Source organism: Pygocentrus nattereri, chromosome 4 (genome assembly GCF_015220715.1).
Source record: "Pygocentrus nattereri isolate fPygNat1 chromosome 4, fPygNat1.pri, whole genome shotgun sequence".
Classification (NCBI taxonomy): domain Eukaryota; kingdom Metazoa; phylum Chordata; class Actinopteri; order Characiformes; family Serrasalmidae; genus Pygocentrus; species Pygocentrus nattereri.
Window position 1 is genome coordinate 13,776,686 of NC_051214.1, and position 19,694 is coordinate 13,796,379.

The 19,694-nt window shown below is 41.6% G+C and overlaps 1 protein-coding gene across 1 annotated transcript; it reads left to right on the forward strand.

Moving 5' to 3' along the window:
* Nucleotides 1-6,523: 6,523 nt before the first annotated feature.
* On the forward strand, nt 6,524-19,217 carry nr2e1 (nuclear receptor subfamily 2, group E, member 1). The gene is made up of 9 exons (XM_017712963.2): nt 6,524-7,126; nt 10,730-10,875; nt 11,800-11,887; nt 12,650-12,888; nt 14,117-14,263; nt 15,138-15,234; nt 16,370-16,519; nt 16,635-16,740; nt 18,479-19,217. The coding sequence occupies exons 1-9, from the start codon at nt 7,069-7,071 to the stop codon at nt 18,639-18,641; spliced, it is 1,194 nt and encodes a 397-aa protein (XP_017568452.2). The 5' UTR covers nt 6,524-7,068; the 3' UTR covers nt 18,642-19,217.
* Nucleotides 19,218-19,694: the final 477 nt, after the last annotated feature.

Consider the following 19,694-nt stretch of genomic DNA (forward strand, 5'->3'; position numbering starts at 1 on the left):
TGTGAGTAAAAAATGCTTTCCAAGTCTTTGAGATGAGTGATATTAGTTATGCTGTCGAGAGCTGTGACTCCGAACCTTTGACCCTCGTGGACAGGTCACAGAGGGGCCGTGCAAAAAAGAAGGACCGCGATTATACAAGGAGTGCTTTCTTGGAGTTTGATTAATTACAACTAAGATTTGAAAAGTTTGATCAACTCTTTGCCTCCTGGGTTTACAGTTGGGTACATACAGTTTAAGAGCCTCATCAGATGCTTAATCTGATATACTCTTCATGTGACTGTTCTATTTTCATGTGTTTCTACATATAAATATTTGGAAGTGTATGTCAAGTTTAGCAATGTGACAATATTTATCATTATCATGATAAATTACATCACAATATGCAACAATCTGATAATATTGTGGATATCATACTTTCCAACCGCATGACTGATGAAAAAGAGAGCATAATTAGTCCTGCTTTACTGGACAGTGTATGAAGTGTTGTATACAAGTAATTGGATTTATAGTTTTTGATACTTTTTTAAAAATGTGCCATTACTTTGCCTGTTCTAATTTAACAGATGTCAGAAAAATAAACATTGTAACACATGCATTGATATAAAACCTCCTGAAGTGTCATGATATTCCATTTTGCCATATTGCCCATCTTTAAGTATGATGATTAAAGTAAGAGAAAACTTAATCCAGCATTCGCAGGGTGTTTCACTGGAAATACTGGAGCAAATTTTTATTAAAATTTATACTGTTATTTACTACTGATTGTTCGCATTAGTTTAACCTACAGAGATCAAAGCTGTAAAGGCATCTTTGTATTAAGCTGACTTTATATTCATAGCCATTTTTTATAGAACATACAGTGGAAAAGTCAGACGCCACTGGTAAATTTCAAATAGTCAGAACGGCCAATAAGTACATGTTATCTGTTTTTCGGGATCAGGAAAAAAGCAGAAAATATATTCTCAGAAAACTCCAAAACATCAAAAGTGTTGTTTACGTTAATGTAAAGTAATATAAAGAAAATTCTTTCCAAGCAGTTTTGAAGCATTTCTATTGGTCCATTCATCACAAAACTTTCACACAATATAAAGGACAGCTGCTGTGTTTAAATGAAGTAAAAAATTAAAACAGAGATACTTTTTGGACAGCAGCAAAATACGTTTAACATAATATTGCACAGACTAACACACAGAATAACTAAATATGATAACATTTTTTCAGCAATTAATGTGTTCACGCTTTGTTTTTTATAGCTTCCATTCTTTTCAGGAAACTTTCTTGCAGTTTTGCATAGATATCTGCAGGAATATTTTTCCACAGCTCCAATGTTCAGTCTTAGAGGTTGCATTTTCTCTTGATCCAAGTGATCCCAAACACATTCAGTGTTGATGCTGAGATCTGGACACTGGGGCGGTCAGTCCATTGTTCTGATAACACCAGCAGCTTTACAATTTTTATTATTTCCTTTCCTCAGTGAGGGCTTGTTGACAGCTACACATCCTTTCAGACTGATATCTTACATAGTTGTTAGGAGTCCCATTTTGTCTGTATCTTTTAATACATTTTTGAACTCCTGCTTTTTTCACCTAGTTTTCTTGTACTTCCTGTACAAATAATTGTACTTAATGGCTGTTTTGTCAGAAAATTAACTCCTTAACAATCCAGATTTATTTCATACAAATGCTTAGTATTCTGTAACCACAGGCACTTTACTGCAAACTAATGGAGCTTTTCTTAGGTTATACAAGTTTGCTGTTAAGGGGTTAAATAAATAAAAAAGAGTGGGCTCTGACTTTGGCACAGTACTGTATATGGATCATTTCAATTTCCTCTGCCTGATTGCATGAACACCTTCACTCTGATTGTAATCTACGGCATCCATTCGCCGCTTAAGTGCTGGACCCATGTAGCCAAAGTGGTGGATTTTAGACTGGTAACAGAAAGCGTCAGTGGAGAGTGAAAGGTGGTGAATCTCAAGCACTGCATCATATCGCTATTATATCAGGATTATCATAATCATAACGTGATTAGATAACTCTTGGCAGGCGCATCATTTCTCTGGACCGTTCCATTCATGAACTGTCACCTGAGAAGATCAATAAGCCGTGGCAAACACACAGAATGAAGTTGAATGTCAGGGTAAAAACGAAGTCTGGTCACTTTGAGCCCCCAACCTGTTTGTCTAAATGGTGTGAACGGCCAAAGCTTCTCTAGCCAGCTGTCATAATTTGTTAACGAGGCCTTTCAAAGAAGAGAATGATAATGAGAGGGCAGGAGAAAAAGGAGGAGGGCAAGAGAAATGTTGGGGGGGTTGGAGGTGGGTGACTGGAAAGCGAGAGAGCACAGTCCCTGGGGAGTCCTGTGTGGCGACATCAGACCGATTTCAGCGCAGCAACATGATGGCATCTCTGATATTTTAATATTAATGAGTAGGCTCTTCAGCTCAGCTCTCTCAACAGGTGCCATGGCGGCACACACTACATAATACCAAGCCACTGGCTCTCCTCTAAAGCCTCTCCAGTGTCCTCTATACACATGACCAGGCAAGTTAGAACCAGGAGGAGCACTGTGACTTAAAGAGAAAGAGGTACACAGAAAGAGAGTAAGAGCAAGCAAGAGAGAGAGTTAAGTCACCCATTTAAAAAAACTAAGACGAAAGAAAGAAAAGGGAGCCCTCTTTTTGAGTCACCTCTCCCTGAAGCCGAAACACGATGGCCCGATATTTCTCCTCTTCTCCCAAACCCCCTTGAGAAAGAAATTGACTTTTGTTTGGAGTTTGTGAAAAGTGGGAATCAGGAGCAGGACAATGGGGCTCCCCGTGGAGAGGACCCGAGTGAAGCCATCTCAAATCAGTCAGCCAAGGGACCAATTAATCCGGCCATTGTCAGGCCCAAGCCACTGCCAGCACATCAACACATTCACGGCCCATTGTCCCGACCCTCCTGCAGTAGGATTTAGTCCGTCCAACAGCCAGTTTTGTCCGGGCCAGCTCAGGCGGAAGTTTCTCACTGACAATTTGCCCCAAATAGATTTGTCAGAAAACGTCCATCGACCTGCCAGTTAGACTGGGCGAGGTGGATTTGCAGGGGCTTGTTTGGGATGAGGTGACCATGCCGTGGGTAGACAGTCAATGTGCAGGTGTGCGTGTCTAAACATATGTGTATGTCGGCCACTTGTTTGGTCTGTGAACCCAAATCTAGGTCTTGGTGTTTGTGTGTGTGGGGGGGGGTGGCTGAAAAACTAGAGTAAATGACAATAAAATGACAACAATGATTGCTTACTCACTGTACGCTGAAATCCACATTACTATTTGTGGCGTTTGTGACTATTCATTAAGGGGATAACCACATTCTTTGAACTGCGGCTTCTTTGGCTAATGAAGCGACTTAAAGGGATTTTTTTAAAAATCTACATAACCCAACCACTGAAATATAAACAAAGTCATTCTGTGTGGTTTGATTGCACACTATAGAGAAATGTATCAGCTCAGCTTACTTCACAGTGGTGGTAATTGTAAATAATAATGGCTAATATTGCCATTTTACATACTCTCTAAAATGACCAGTTAGTTTTTACATGAAATGCTCATAATGACAACACAGTGGTGAATCTTAAAAAGTACATTCTTTAGGTGCTCTTTTGTATATTGATTTAAGAAAATGTATTTTATTTTAAAACTATTATAAAGTCATAGATTTGTAGCCATTTCATCTATTTGTGTTCTGTGAGGTAACATTTTAGACATTAAAGGCTTCAGATGTCTGGTTCCTATCACCACCACTTTAAACAATGCAGACTTTCTAGCTTTCTCTATAATGGAGCATTTTACATCAAACCACTCTGAATTATATATATATATATATATATTATATTCATATATAAGTTTTCAACTACCACTAACAACTGAAATATTTGCAATCTGTCATGAAAGAGTATTCAAGTAAGTTCAAGTAAGTAAATTGCCTAAGCTTGTCTGGACAAAACTGACCATTGAAACAGCAGTATGTCATAGTATCCCCATTATTATATAACAGAAAGGCATCATATTATGTGCATGGGCTTAAATAAATAACTGCACCTATCACTTTTGTGCAGAGCACCATCTAGCAGGGTTCAAGACCAACAAGCCATGCTGGACTATTGATATTTTTTTTTTTTATGGCTGATCTGGACTTTGGTTTCTTCTCTAAGATCATTTACAGATGGAAACATAGCTTAATCCCTTTCCACCTTCAGCAGGGGTGTTATAACAATGGGTTGTTCGCTGCTGAAGCCCAGAATACACTCCTGCACTCCACTTTGAGGACCATGTGAGTAGCTGCATACCAACAACTAGATACACAGTCTGATGGTCCTTTGTCAAAGATTTTCATTGACTGTTATTGAGAGCAGAGTCACCGGCACAAAAAAAGTGAAAGCAAGCAGCCGGGGCAACCATGATGTTGGTTATGTTTGTGTAAAGACTATCTCTGAATGACAGGATTAGGGTGAGTTAAGGAGATTACTGCGAGCAGACCACCCCACCCCAACACACACACACGCACACACACACACACACACACACACACACACACAGAGAGAGAGAGAGAGAGAGAGAGAGAGAGAGAGAGAGAGAGAGAGAGAGAGAGAGAGAGAGAGAGAGAGAGAGAGATTTGCTAACAATCAAACCATAACTTACTTTTGATTCATTCATTTTTAATTTACAAACAAATATGTAACTGACCACATCACCCTAATAAACACAGAAGTGCAGATAGAGAGAGAGAGAGAGAGAGAGAGAGAGAGAGAGAGAGAGAGAGAGAGAGAGAGAGAGAGAGAGAAATTAGGGAAATGACACCAATATAACAACATCACTACATATAACCACTACACTTACTTCTAGCCAGCTTTAAATACAGACTTAGAGACAGAGAGAGAAAGAGAGAGAGAGAGAGATACATATATATATATATATATATATATATAGAGAGAGAGAGAGAGAGAGAGAGAGAGAGAGAGAGAGGGGGGGGGGGGGGTGTTTGTAAATTGTATGTGAAGTATTCTGCTGTTCTGATATGAGGAGCTCTGTTGGTGTTGTTGGCCTGCAGGCCGCTGATCGCTCTGACAGCTCGTTTGTTCTGTTCACACGTCTTTTAACTGTTTCTGAATGATGCTGAGGTCAGTGCAGTTACAGCGCTCTCTCTCCCGCCGTCTCTCTGTTTTCTCTCTGTGACGCGCACCGTCCTGTAACGGGGATAAATGCAGTCAGTCACCTGTCAACAAAACCTAATTTCTCTAAAGCGCTCGCTAAAAGGAGGACATGAGAATGACTAATCGCGATTAGACACGGCTGCGTGACCGGCTGGCCCCGGTCAGCGCGCGATCTCAGAGCCCCTCGAGCCCACCGTGGGAATGACCGTCATTACGCCGCGGAGGTGCGGCACAGCGGGGTCCCTGCGAGCGCGCACGGAGCGGAGCGACCGCAGCTCGCATTAGTTATCAACCGCTCTCTGGTGGTGAAGACACGGAGGGAACTACGGGACATAGAGAGAGAGAGAGAGAGAGAGAGAGAGAGAGAGAGAGAGAGAGAGAGAGAGAGCGGAGAGGGGGAGCGGAGAAAGTTTGTGTTTGAGGAAAAGAGCGGAAAGTAACGCAGCTCACAGTGAGTGTAAGCGAGTCCGGAGAAAAGAGTGCTGTTACACACACAGCCTTGATGCAGAACAAGAGTCAGTGATCAGTGATCAATCAGAGAAATCAGAAATTAACACATAAAAACAAACAAATCAAGAAAAAACAGAGCGAGAGAGAGAGAGAGAGAGAGAGAGAGAGAGACAGAGAGAGAGAGAGCTGTACTGCAGCTCGCGAGGATCAACAGGTGCGCGCGCTCGCGATCTCCAAGACATTTATCACAGCAGTGGTGAAACACGCACCAGTTAACAAATCACATAGTAGCTTAAAAGTGAGAAAAGTCGCATTAAAATATATAATAATAATAATAATAATAATAATAATAATAATAATAATAGAATGGCAAATAAAATGAAAAATGTAAATAATAATAAATATAAAAAAGCAATACTAAAATAATATTTGTATATATTTACATATATATATATATATACACACACACACACACACACACACACACATATATATATATATATATATATATATAATTAAATGTTTAATATAAATACGCACAACAATAAATCAGACCAAAAAAAAATAATCAAAATAAATATAATAATAACAATAAAATAAAATTGTAAAATATAAATTGTAACAGTGGCATATTTGTATTAAAAAGTCTCTCTAAACCGGCTAATTAGTCCCTCCAAACAGCAGTGGATTAATCTGTACCCTTCCTCTCTCTCTCGCTCTCTCTCTCTCTCTCTCTCTCTCTCTCTCTGTACGCGACCCTTTGAAAACGTCACTCTGTCCGTCCCCATTCACCCCCCAACCCACCCACCCCGGCAGGTGACGTCATGCGCCAACTTGGAGTAGAAGAAGGCAGGGAAAAAAGCTAAGTGGGCAAAAAGGGAAGTTGGGCCTCTCCTCCTCCTCCTCCTCTCCCTCTTCCTCCTCAAATACTTCTCATGCATATTCCCGAAGGCTTTAATCTGACGGCGCACATCACAAAGTCAGCGAGGCTTCGGAGCTGCCCGCATTTCTCAGCTGTTCTGCTTCTGTTTTTCTTGTTGTTGCTGCTGTTGTTGTTCCTGCCTGCAGTTGCCGGCCCGCCTGGCTTTCTGATGGTTTTCGCTTGATAAGGTGTTCGGGACACTTTTACCGTGCACAGTCACTTTGGCTGCCCCGGGAGGGGGGGCGTCATTCCGTGTGTGGATCGGACTGCGGGGACTGACCGGTACGCATCAGCCAACATCAGGGCCACTCAGCGCAAACCTGGACTCCGCTCATCGTGTCCAAACTCTGGTAGCAGCAGCAGCAGCGCTGGACTCTCCCACTCACCGGACAGACCCGCTCGCTCTGACCAGCCCGCTTCTCACAGAGCCAGAGTTTATTAAAAATAACCTCTCCTGGCTTTAAAGACTTTCTCCCCTCTCGACGCGGCTGGAAGAGAAGCCCAAGATGAGCAAAGCTGCCGGCTCAACAAGTGGCTGTTTGGATATTTTAAACGTCAAATCCAGTAAGTAAGGCGCCGACGCTGCCTTCACCAACTCTACAGCTTAGTTAAAAACACTGAATATTCTGTATTTACAGCCCACAAATCCAATCAGAGCAGACTGTAAAATCAGGGAGAGCATGACAAAAGTGTAGCTTATAGCCCGCAAGTTTAGTGCAGGACATTTGCTAAAGGAACATGAATAGAAACGTTTAAATTTAAAGGTAAGTAGCAGTTCAGATACCTTTATTTATCTATCTATCTATTTATGTATTTATTTATTTGTTTGTTTGTTTGTTTGTTTATTGTTCAAATGATCTGGTGTGTTTCTAAATCTTTCCATACATTTTAAACTGTTAAATAGCATTAATCGCTGTTGCCATAACTTGAATTACCACACCGTGCTTACGAAACTATTTTGTGGAGAAATTCTTAATTTTTGAGAATAAATTATAAATTATAAGAAAGTTTTTATGACTGAGATGCAACTGACAGCTTCCTCGCCTGCTCTGCTTTCTCTTCTTAGGACGTCATAGGATGACATAGTGGTACTTTAGTGTTTAGTGTCAGTTTTAGCAGCTTCAGTTTCAGCTCCTGTCGTTTTAACAGCGGATGTTTTTGACGTTCTTTGACTCGTGCAGTGACAGCTGTATGCACTTCTGTAAGGTTCTGTGTGCTTTATAGATAAACCTGCAACGTGTTTTCTTACATTTTACATATTTATTTGCACCATTGTGCTTTTTAATAACTGAGAATATCCTTTAAAAATCAGACTGGAAACATTTAATTAACCTGATTTTATATATATATATATATATATATATATATATATATATATATATATATATATATATATATATATATATATATATATATATATACACATATATACCATTGCGACTACATTTCCAACAATTCCAAAAGTGAGTGCAGGTTATAGTTTTTGAAAAGTTCAGTAGCGCATCTGAGAGTTCACCCAGCAGATTTCGAAGAATTGTCTAGCAAAACTTCCATTATTTCAGTTATTTCAGTGCTGTTCCCTAACAAACATGACGGCTGTAAACGAAATCACGTTTTTCCCCTGTAATCTGGACTAACGCCGCCACAGCACTGCGGCCTGAGCTCCTCTCCTGCACCTGTTTCTGCCCACTCTGATAGGCATGTACACATCAGTCCCGTCCTTATTAATGATGCCAATGAACAGCATTCTGCACTATCGTTTTACAGTGTTTTAAAATGACACTTTGGGTGGTCCTGAGGGTCCCAGCTCCGCCTAAACCGGTGCAGAAGGCAGCAGGCCTGAAGCTGATCACAGTAATGAAATATGCCATATGTCCCACGAGCAATTAGTGCGCGCGATGCTGCGGGTTGGGACACCCACGGAGGAAAAGGTAGAGAGAGGGTGGGCTTTAACCCCACCGCTCTCAGCGCGCGAGCTCACACTCCTGTTGATATGGACTGAAACGTACGGAGCGCAGCAAGCAAAGAGGAGAGAAACCTCCAACAGTTTAGGTGTTCATGTAGGAGCCGGACTCGCGTTCACAGCACATTCGATTTTATATTTTTAAAATGATTTATTTATTTATTTATTTGTTTATTTATTTATTTGGGCGTAGTCAGATCATTTCGTTGGTCATAGTGCAAATTATTTCTAGTCAACCAAATATATCTTTTTTTAGGTTTGTAAAATAATTCTATAATAAATATATAATAATAATAAAAAATAATAATCGTAAGAAACATTAATCCTGCAGCTACAGTATCATTAAATAATCCGCAATGAAATTGTTAGGAAATTATCCCAAACATTATTTATTGTACATTTTGACGTCACAGGTTTTAGTCTTAACACATACATTTTGGGTTCAACCTCTCAGCTTCACTGCAACAATTTATTTGCAACAATTCTGTGAATAATAATAATAATAATAATAATAATAATAATAATAATGAGAAGTTTGCATCAGATAACAGCATATAACAGTAATGACAGCGTGTAATGTCGATATTAAGAACGTCACTGAAACGTGTTGCGGGGTCAACTTTTTTCCCAGTCGCCAACGAGGAGGAGAAGCGAATACTAACAACCTGCCAAAGTAGTTTTGAATCGAGCTATCATTCGGCTGGAGTTTGACATCAGACCGCCCTGCCGCTGCTCTCATTGTCTCTCTCGGCCCTTACCGAGCCATATCCGAATTCCCATGCTACCGTTTTTGCCGGGTCACTGAGAAATCAATGAGCAGGTGGACATATGTCAGTAATTACACGGCCGCTCCTCCGCACCACTCCCCCATCTACACACAGATACAGCGCCATTAACGGATTTAGACGCAGAAAGCGGAGGAGAAAAGGAGAGGGGGGAGAAAGTTTTACGCGCACACGCAACAGAGTTAGAGAGAGAGAGAGAGAGAGAGAGAGATGGAAAAATCACAGTTTTCATTTACTCCGGCCTCATTTGCATACACTTCATTTGAGGCGCTGGTGCGCATTCTGCTCTCCGCCGTGTCACTCCCTAATCCGCGGGGCCATACATGCGGCGAAGAAAGCAGCTGTCGAGCTCCATTATGAGCCGGGGGTGTCTGTATGGAGAGGGGGGAGTGGTGGGGAGGGGAGGTGGGTGGGTTGGGTGGGGGTGGAGGTGGAGAGGTGGGGAGAGACTGGCAGCTTGTCCAGATCGGTCCAGTCAGACGAGGCTCAATGGGGGGAAATCATTAAGTTAACACCTTCCCTAATGTGGCCATTGTGCGCGCGCCTGGCCGACATTGTTTTACGGCCCGCGCGCGCGCGCGCATTCCCACAGACACACACCTGTTAAGACCGTACGCGCGTGCGTGCCTGCGTGCTTGTGTGTGTGTGTGTGTGTGTGTGTGTGTGTGTGTGTGTGTGTGTGTGTGTGTGTGTGAGGCCACAACAGCGACTTTAAAACTCCTGAAGTTTACAGTAAGAGGTCAGCCAGCGTGTGGCCTGCAGGTGCTGGACATAAGAAAGGGCTTACAATAAGCTGCGTAATGACGTCACGACGCTTTCGTTCGACCAGTAGTATATTTATTATCTATTGAGGGGTTCAAAAGTTTGGGATCGTCGTTTTCAATAAACGAAATAGTAGGAAGTAGGAAGAATTACGAACAGGGCATTTTAATAACTCAGAAAGCTGTAAAACATCGAGAATAAAGTTTCACTAAACTTTACATCCACTTCAAATCCCAGGCAGATAACGTATCAAGAAAAGACAATAAATAAGACAGTATATTGTTTAGCAGGTCATCGCTTTCTGGCGAAAGTCTTGGAATATCCTTTAATGTCCAGCTCATAGCTCAGCTTACGCTGTTTATTACTGAATAAAATTACAGCAATGATTTGGCTGCCATGACAAGTGATTTGAAACTTTTCAACAATAATTTCAATTCCAGTTTTAGCTCAGAGCAGCGCAGTACTTGGAAACGGATTATTACAATAAGCCTATGATAGTTCAGTTCAAATATTTTTTGGTGAGAATCTAAATTAATTACAACTCATAACGTATCTTTTATACGAGTTTGTACTTTATACGCACATTCCGGCCATACATCACTGAATGTCTATGCGTTTAAGGATAGCTGTAAGAATTCATCCGTCTTTCTTTTGAAGGTCGGATTCTGGATATCCCGTGTAAAGTGTGCGGAGACCGCAGCTCAGGGAAGCATTACGGGGTGTACGCGTGCGACGGCTGCTCCGGCTTCTTCAAGAGGAGCATCAGGAGGAACCGGACATACGTCTGCAAGTCCGGCACTCAGGTGAGAGCTTCCCCTCTCTCTCTCTCTCTCTCTCTCTCTAAAACAGTTTGCTCCGATCGGTTGCTGCTGCCGCTGCTGCGGGCTCGGTGCGCCTGCACGAGCGCCCGGCCCTCTCAGGGCTTCCATTACAGCTCCGCCGCGCTGCCTAATTGAAAGATTATGGTGGGAGTGAGCCTCCTCCCGCGCCTTTGAGGGCCCTTTGGCCCGTCTAGTGGAACAGGTGTAATCCAATCTAACGCACCGGCATGACTGTGTGGATTTGGAGAGGGAGGCGGGGATGAGACTATTGGCCGAGCGGCAGGGGAGCGAGTCAATGGCCGTCATTACTGCGTCGTATACCTGCCGAATGTTTCTCTCTCTCTCTCTCTCTCTCTCTCTCTCTCTCTCTCGCTCTCTCTCATCCGAATGGAAAATATCTGTGATGGTTCCTGAGTGCTCCAATAGTAAAGTCAAAATAATGTATAAGAATCTGTTACATTTGGTTTTGTATAGAACCCAGTAATGGTTCTATTATACAAAAAAGTGTTCTATCATTAAAGCTTGACATTGTATTCAGTAGAAGAACCCTTTTAGGTGTTATATAGAACCATTTTCAAAAATGTTCTATATAGAACCACACAGATTCTCCATCAGTCTGAAGAACATTTTCACCATGCAAAGAACCATTTAAGCGTGAAACGACCGTTGATTCTAAATAGAACCACTGCCTTAACTAAACGACCGATAAGAAAAAGGAAAAATAGACTTGATATCAGAAGGGAATTATACTTACAATCCTATCATCTCTCTCTCTCTCTCTCTCTATCTCTCTCTCCCTCCCTCTCTCTCTTTCTTCATCTTCTTCTCTCTCTCTCTCTCTCTCGTTCTCTCTCTCTTTCTTTCTCTCTTTCCCCCTCTCTCTCTCTCTCTCTTTCTCACACTCAGGGCGGCTGTCCGGTGGATAAAACTCACAGGAATCAGTGTCGCGCCTGTCGCTTGAAGAAGTGTTTGGAAGTGAATATGAATAAGGACGGTGAGAGCGAGTCTGTGTTTTTCTTCCTTTGAACGAATCCGTTAGTTTCACTCTTGAAGGCACCGATATAAACCGCGCACGTGTTACTGCAACAGCGGGAGTGTTCTTTTAAGTTTGTTATTCTCTGTTCTCAACAGTTCATACAGGATCCAAATATCTCCACTAAAACATCCCGATTTCCGTTCAAAAAGTCTTAAAAAAAACTACTTGATGCTTCTCTAATCGACTGAATGCCAGCATGAGTCAGTATTCAGTGGTTACAAAAAAACACACACATGAATTTGGTGAACAAAATTAAGGCCAAAAATAAGCAATGTTAAAAAAATCAATTGGGATGATGTAAATATTTAATTTGTCTGCAGCCATGTGACACATTTGACCCCTTATTTTCAGTGCATGTCTAACATTTTGCTCAATCTTTCAGTTTTTCAGTTTACCCTAAACATATTATTGGATTTTTGTAAATAAAATAAATATCACAATAACTTTTTTCTTCTTTTTAAAGCGTTCCCAAATTTAAAAAAGTTAAAAAGCTGACAAAAAAAAATTCTCAAATGACAGTGGATGCTAGTCAAAAAACTCTTTGTTGAACTGAATAAAAAGTTTAGTTACATTGTTCTGATGGGCAGACAGTGAGGTCACGGGCAGTGTTTGGTGGTGCAGTCAAACCTTTGGGACGTATAGTGTGGACTCTGGAGTTTCTGGAGCTGACACACATGCAGTGTTAAACTTGAACCCGCTCTCGCGCTCCTCCTCCTCCAGCCGTGCAGCACGAGCGGGGTCCGAGGACGTCCACCATCCGGAAACAGGTGGCGCTCTACTTCCGTGGCCACAAGGACGTAAACAGCTCGGCCGCCCCGTTTCCCGCCGCCTCCATCCCCGGACCGCCTTTCTTCACCACTGTCAGCCAGCTGGACACGCACAGCCTCGAGCTCAACACGGTGGCCAGCACGCCCGAGCGCCAGCAGACCATGGTGGGACTCGCTCAGCCCACCCCTAAAGTGAGTCGAAGCATGTTGGCTGCGATTTATTTTACCTTCAGATTTAAACTGATGTCACCAGTGTGCTGCTGATGCATTTTAAAGGGAAGGTGGGTTAATTACGGGACACTGTGGGACCTTCGAAATAAATAAATACGGGCTATTCCACCTGCTGAACGTCGCATGTTTTAAATCAGGAAGAGTTTCGTTTATATTTATTATTCATTATATTTTGGAACATGATATATGTTGCTGGGATGGGTTTTTACACAAACAGGAAATATCAGTGCTGGGTTGTGATTAATGTTCCCTTTATTGGAGCATTTTAAATCAAACCATTACGTTTTAAACTTGATTTATTTGGCTTTAGTTTAAAAGTCATGCTGACCTTTTGCATCGAAAAAATGAAGTTCAAGCTTAAGTAACTTTATACTTGGGTTATAGTTACTTTCTGTTTTTCAGCCAGTCAATGTAACTCAAACAGGCCAGTTAACTCAAACAGTAACAGTTCTGAGCTGACTGTAGTCACTTTTCTCGAGTTCTTTTTACTGTCAGTGTAATTAGGTAAACTTTAATCAGCCCAGCTGGGTTAACCTCTCATTTAATTGTGCTTTGCTTCAAATATTCATCTGGGTGCGATGCATTGTTTTCATTGTTTCATACAGTAATGGCTTCTTCTCCAGTGACTGCATGATTTCTTTACAGAGCAGTGAAGGAATGAATAAGACAGGGGTCATGACCTCAAATGGCCATATGCAGTTTTGCCGTTCTAGGGCTGGTAGGCTGGTATTCACCTCCGGATAGCGGTCACCTGGTAGGGTGAACTGGGAAACATGTAAAGTGCATCCAAACTTAATATTTTAGCATGGATGCTGTGGCACAAAATAACATTATGCAAATATAATTAACAAAGTTAGTACAATAGCTGGATATACAGCACTTTGGAATGAACCTCTTGATCTGTGGATCTGGTGAGCCCATTATTTTGGACTATGTTATAATTATGCATTAAAAGTCTGAACAAATCATGTTGGAGCCTCTGAACTGACTGACAAACTTTTTATTTCTCCAATTTCTTCCTTTTGTAATTAAACGAGCATGTGTTAAAAACTTAAGAAAAAACTATAATAAACTAATTAATAAACATCTGTAATGAGCATAAGCGGCTTAGAAAATGGATGGATGGATGGATGTAATGAGCATAAAAGGGCCCGTATCATCTGACGGCCTTTTCCCTCTCTTCCCTCAGTACCCACACGAAGTGAGCGGCGCTCCTCTGTATTTGTATGAAGTGGCCACGGAGTCGGTGTGTGAGTCAGCGGCGCGTCTGCTCTTCATGAGCATCAAATGGGCCAAGAGCGTCCCCGCCTTCTCCACCCTGCCCTTACCTGACCAGGTAGGCCACTCACAGCACGATCTGGACTACAGTGTGACAAGACGATCGTTTCCTCTCCCAGTGCTCAACGTTAGTGCTGCGTTTAAAAGACCCAGTTCATGGAGAAAGAAACTGTATTCCGTTTTTGAAATAAACGAGTTTGTTGTTGTTTGTGAACACTGAAAGATTCGAATCCATACAGTCCACATTTGGAAGTTAAGCTGCGCAGACAGTCCTGGTGTCCTGGTGCTCCTGGTTTCTGTTATTATATAGAAGTGATTTACATGTATTAACCTATCCTACAGCACTTTAGCCCCACCCATTCACGCTGAAGTTAAGGCACAGTATATGCCAGCGAATTAGAATAGAAGTCGCTTATCTATACTGTCGTGTACAAAAGTTTTGGCTCCCCTGGTGAAATGACTCGTTTTGATGATTTTCTAAAAAATAAGCACATTTTAATGCACTATTACTGTTTATGACCTGAATATACATGTTTTACCAATATGTTAAAATTGTGGCCTGTGGGAAAGTCATGGCACACTTTCATTTAGATGTTTTTTTATGTTATTTATGTTTCAATGCAAACATAAAAGGAACTGTGTGCTAAATTGTGCAGAAAATACCATATTTAAGATTTGCTTCCTATATAATGCATTAACTTACTTAGAAAAGCATCAAAACGTGTCATTCAGTCACACAAACGTCAGGGATTGATCTCAGGGGAAAAATAAAATGAAAAAAGGAAAAAACAGGATATTGGTTCTTTATCACAGTTTGTTTTTGGTAAAAGTGACTGAACTGATGTTGTGTAAAGGGAACCAAGTGAATGTAGGTTTGGGGGGTTGGGGGGATCAATCCCAGTGCTAATGAGGGCTGTAATCCGTTTTTGCAGCTGATCCTATTAGAGGAGGCCTGGAGGGAACTGTTCGTACTGGGCATCGCGCAGTGGGCCATTCCTGTGGACTCCAACACTCTGCTGGCTGTTTCAGGTATGGAAAGTAACCTACTGCTAAGTGTTCTACTGGTTTTTCAATGGTTCTTTAGTAAAGGCAATGGTTCTATTTAGAACCATATGTTCTACATAGAACCATTTCATGCTTGAAGCATTCTTTGCCTGTCAAAATAATTCGGATTGATGGAAATGTGTTGCTTATGGTTCTATATAGAACCTTTCTGTAAAAGTTCTTCTACTATTACAAGCTTGACATCGCTACCAAAGCAGAACCCTTTTTGGTGCTATGCAGAACCAAATGCAACACATTCTGCATTAATCTGAAGAACAATTTCACCATGCAGAAAAAAAATCTAAGCATGAAATGGCTCAAAACATAAAACTCATGGCTCTAAATAGAATCTGGGTCCTATCATTCTTCATGGAACCGCGAACAATCAAAGGACCTTCTCCATGCTTAAATGGTTCTTTGTGTGGTAAAAAGGTTTTTCAGGTTGTTGGAGATTGTGTTGTATAGGGTTCTATATAGAACCTTTTTGAAAATGCAGACAGTCCTTTAGTAATGACAATGGTTCTATATAGAACCATGAACACTCAAAGAACCATTTGCATGCTTAAATAATACTTAGCAGGGTGAATTGCTCCTCAGATTGATGGAAAATGCATTGTATATGGTTCTATGTAGAACCTTTTTGGAAAAAGTTCTTCAATTGTTACAAGTGTGACATCTTTACAATAGCAGAACCCTTTCTGGTGCTATGCAGAACCAAATAAAACATTTTCTCCATCAGTCTGAAGAATCATTTGACCATCCAGAGAATCATCCAAGTATGAAATGGGTCAATACAAAACTCATGGTTCTAAATAGAACCACTGCTAAAAAGCCCTTGAAGAACCATACTTTTTAAGTGGGTAGCATAGCGAGGATAGATTATAAATCCATCCATCCATCCATCCATCCATCCATCCATCCATCCATCCATCCATTTTCTAAGCCGCTTCTTCCTCAGGGTTGCAGGGGATGCTGGAGCTTATCCCAACAGTCATTGGGCGGAAGGCTATATTATAAATCATGCACAGTAAATAACACCCCTGTCTCGCCTCATTGCGTGTAAAGTGATGCTGGTACGGGTCCTCTCCATTCTCCTCACTGCTCCTGTTCGTTTGTGTAGGGATGACGGCAGATAACACAGAGTCTCAGAGGCTCAACAAGCTGATGGCAGAGATCCAGGCGCTCCAGGAGGTTGTGACACGTTTCCGGCAGCTGCGGCTGGACGCCACAGAGTTCGCCTGCCTCAAGTGTATAGTCACCTTTAAAGCAAGTGAGGCTGCTGAATGTACACCAACACCACCACCAAGTGAAACAGCATTTACAGCTCTGATCAAATCTGAAGGCAATTCAATAATATGTTGCCCCCTGTTGTGTTTCTTGCACAGTTCCAACGCACAGTGGCTCGGAGTTGAGGAGCTTCCGAAATGCCAGCGCCATTGCAGCCCTGCAGGACGAAGCCCAGCTCACCCTGAACAGTTACATCCACACCAGGTACCACAATCAACAGCCTCAACACTCCTACTGCACATCAGCATCCTCGGTGCAGCTGTTAGTTTCATTCATTCTTACAGTGTTTTTTTGGTTAACTTTTTTTTATTTATTTAACCATCTTTTAACCAGGATGTCCCTTAAGATTGTAATCTCTTTTCTGAGGAAGACCTGGCCAGAGTGTTGAATTCACTCTTTCAGTGATTATTTCATTTTCCCTGTTTTGAAAGAATTTTTACAGTGGTTAATTCCCTCTTAAAGCTTTGGAATTACCTGTACAGTGATTATTTCATCTTTGCAGTTTTGAAACTCACTCTTACAGTGATTACTTCATTCTTCCAGTTTTTAATTCATTCTTACAGTGATTCTTTCACCTTCACAGTTTTTGATTCAGTTTTATAGTGATTCACTCTGATGGTGATTCACTCTAATTCAGTTTTGAACTCATTTTTTCAGCATTGTAATCAATTTTCAGTGCTAAATTCAGCCTTACAGTTTTGAGCTCACTAGATTCCAGTGTTAATTTGTGTCCACAAAGAAACAGTATGTGTTAACACTAGAGATTTTGTCATGTGTAGTCAACCCAGCAATAAAGCAGCAAATATCATCACATAACCTGTACTGACTGGCCAAGGCTGTACAGGCTGATCATTATTGAGAGATTGGTGGATTTGATGGGCCGTCACATGGAACAGAGCTTTATATGTCTATACTGCCATATATGGAACACACATGATCTGAACAACGTAATTCTTTAATTCAAACTTTCTTTTGAAACGAGCCCCATTTACATTTCATTTTGCCCAAGTGCAAGATTGCTATAAGTTAAAAATGGACTAAAGAAAGCTTTCTTAATGTGTTAAAGAGTTCCTACACACTTCAGAAAGATGAAAAACCTTGTATGCTTAAATAGTCCTCTGCATTCTGAAATAGTTCTTCATATTAATCGAGAATTTGTTTTGAATATCTTTCTATATAGAACCTCTTCAACAATGCACTCTTAAGAAGATGTTGCTTTGGGAAAGGCTGTGGTTCTATGTAGAACCATTAATACTCAAACAACCATTTGCATGCTTTAATGGTTTACTGCATAATGAAAAGGTTCTTCAGATTGATGGAGAATGTGTTGTATGTGGTTCTATATAGAAACATGAACACTCAAGGAACCATTGGCATGCTTAAACAGTTCTTTGGTGAAAACATTCTTCAGGTTGATGGAGAATGTGTGGCATGTGGTCTTGTATAAAACCTTTTTGAAAATGTTTCTATATAACACCAAAAAGGGTTCTTCTATCTTAACATAGTTACAATAGAGCCATATATAACACATTCTCCATCGATCTGAAGAACCATCGCACCATGCAACGAGCAATTTAAGCATGCAAATATTTTTTTGAGTGTTAATGGTTCTATGTAGAACCACTGTCTTTTCTAAAGAACCACCTTTTTCAGAGTGCATTACAAAAACGATTATGTGAAGAACCACATGCAACACATTCTTCATCAATTTGATAAACCATTTGCACCATTCAAAGAACCATCTAAGCATGAAGTGGTTCTGAGTAGACCTCACTAAAGAACCCTTGAAGAACCATCCTTTTAAGCGGGTGTTATATAATGATCCAGGATTGCTGAATGAAGTCACGTGTGCGAAAGTGCGAAATGAAACGTGTGGTCAGAGAAAACAGACTGCAGACGTCACTAGCCGCGTTCCTATCTGACTGGGGCTGTTGTATTTCAGGTACCCCACTCAGCCGTGCCGCTTCGGGAAGCTGCTGCTGCTCCTGCCCGCGCTGCGCTCCGTCAGTCCGTCCACTATCGAAGAAGTGTTCTTCAAAAAGACCATCGGCAACGTCCCCATCACGCGGCTCCTGTCCGACATGTACAAATCCAGCGACATATGAAACCTGCGCTCGGAGACCGAAGCAGGACCTCACAAAGCTGGCCTGGGACAGCGAGAGGCCGCCTTAGGCCCCGTCCCAAAAACAATCTGCCACGATTATCGTCATGTAACGCGGGCGAGCGTCCACGATGCTTCTGGAAACACCTCGACGCCTCTTACGAGTGATGTTCTTAACAGCACAGAGTCCAGATGGGAGACTGTGCGGACTGTCCAGAACTAAAGACTAGGAGGGGCTAGACAAGTTGACTGATCTAAACGATACATTTCTAACTCATTTCCATCTAATCTACAATATTTAAGTCTAGAACTTGCTTTTCCTCCAACGGCAGTTTGGGACAAAACAGAGGCATCTTTGTAGTCATTCTTGGCTGGACTGATAGTTGCGTGCAATCACGGAACCATTGCTCAGTGACAGAACCTTTTAAAGACTCTAAAAGACCAATGAGCTTTTCCAACCAATGTTTTCTCCATTTCAACTTTGTTTATTTCATTTGCAGCGTTCTGTCTGTGAGGGCGATGGCGGAAACCAAAAAAAAAGATAGAGAGAAGAAGAGAAAGAGAGAGAAAGAGAGGGAAAGAGAGGGAGGGGCTTGGGGGGTGGCGGTGGAGAGAGAGGGAGAGATAGCAGGGGGGTCTTAGAGAGAGCGCGAGAAAGAGAGCCGTAAGGTTGAGCCGCGAATGGTCGCTGTCCATTCGACATGGTGCTGAAAACCAAAGGGGCGAATCGTGAACCGTAATCTCTGACCTTGTCCCGGCTCGACTCGCGGCAACGGCTCGTTAACGGAGAGGTGTACTATATATTTAAAAAACCGGGTTCTTCAAGAGTTCCTCTTATTAGAACCATGAGTTCTATCTAGTTCTATTCGCATGCTTAAATTGTTCTATGCATGGTGAAGTAGTTCTTCAGGTTGATGGGAATATGTTGTACATGGTTTTATACATAACTTTTCTGAAAGAAAAAAGAAAAAATAAGAGTTCTGCTATTGTTTCGATGTCAAGCCTTTGCCAATAGCCTGTTTGGTGCTCCACCAATCAGAAGGGCCGTTTCACCATG

What these genes read in the sequence shown, in the direction of transcription:
- nr2e1 (XM_017712963.2), top strand. Translation starts at nt 7,069, where the DNA reads ATGAGCAAAGCTGCCGGCTCAACAAGTGGCTGTTTGGATATTTTAAAC. An exon ending in TCTGCAAGTCCGGCACTCAG is followed by an intron (nt 10,876 to 11,799) that starts GTGAGAGCTTCC and finishes TCTCACACTCAG; the next exon opens with GGCGGCTGTCCGGTGGATAA. An exon ending in TATAGTCACCTTTAAAGCAA is followed by an intron (nt 16,520 to 16,634) that starts GTGAGGCTGCTG and finishes TTTCTTGCACAG; the next exon opens with TTCCAACGCACAGTGGCTCG.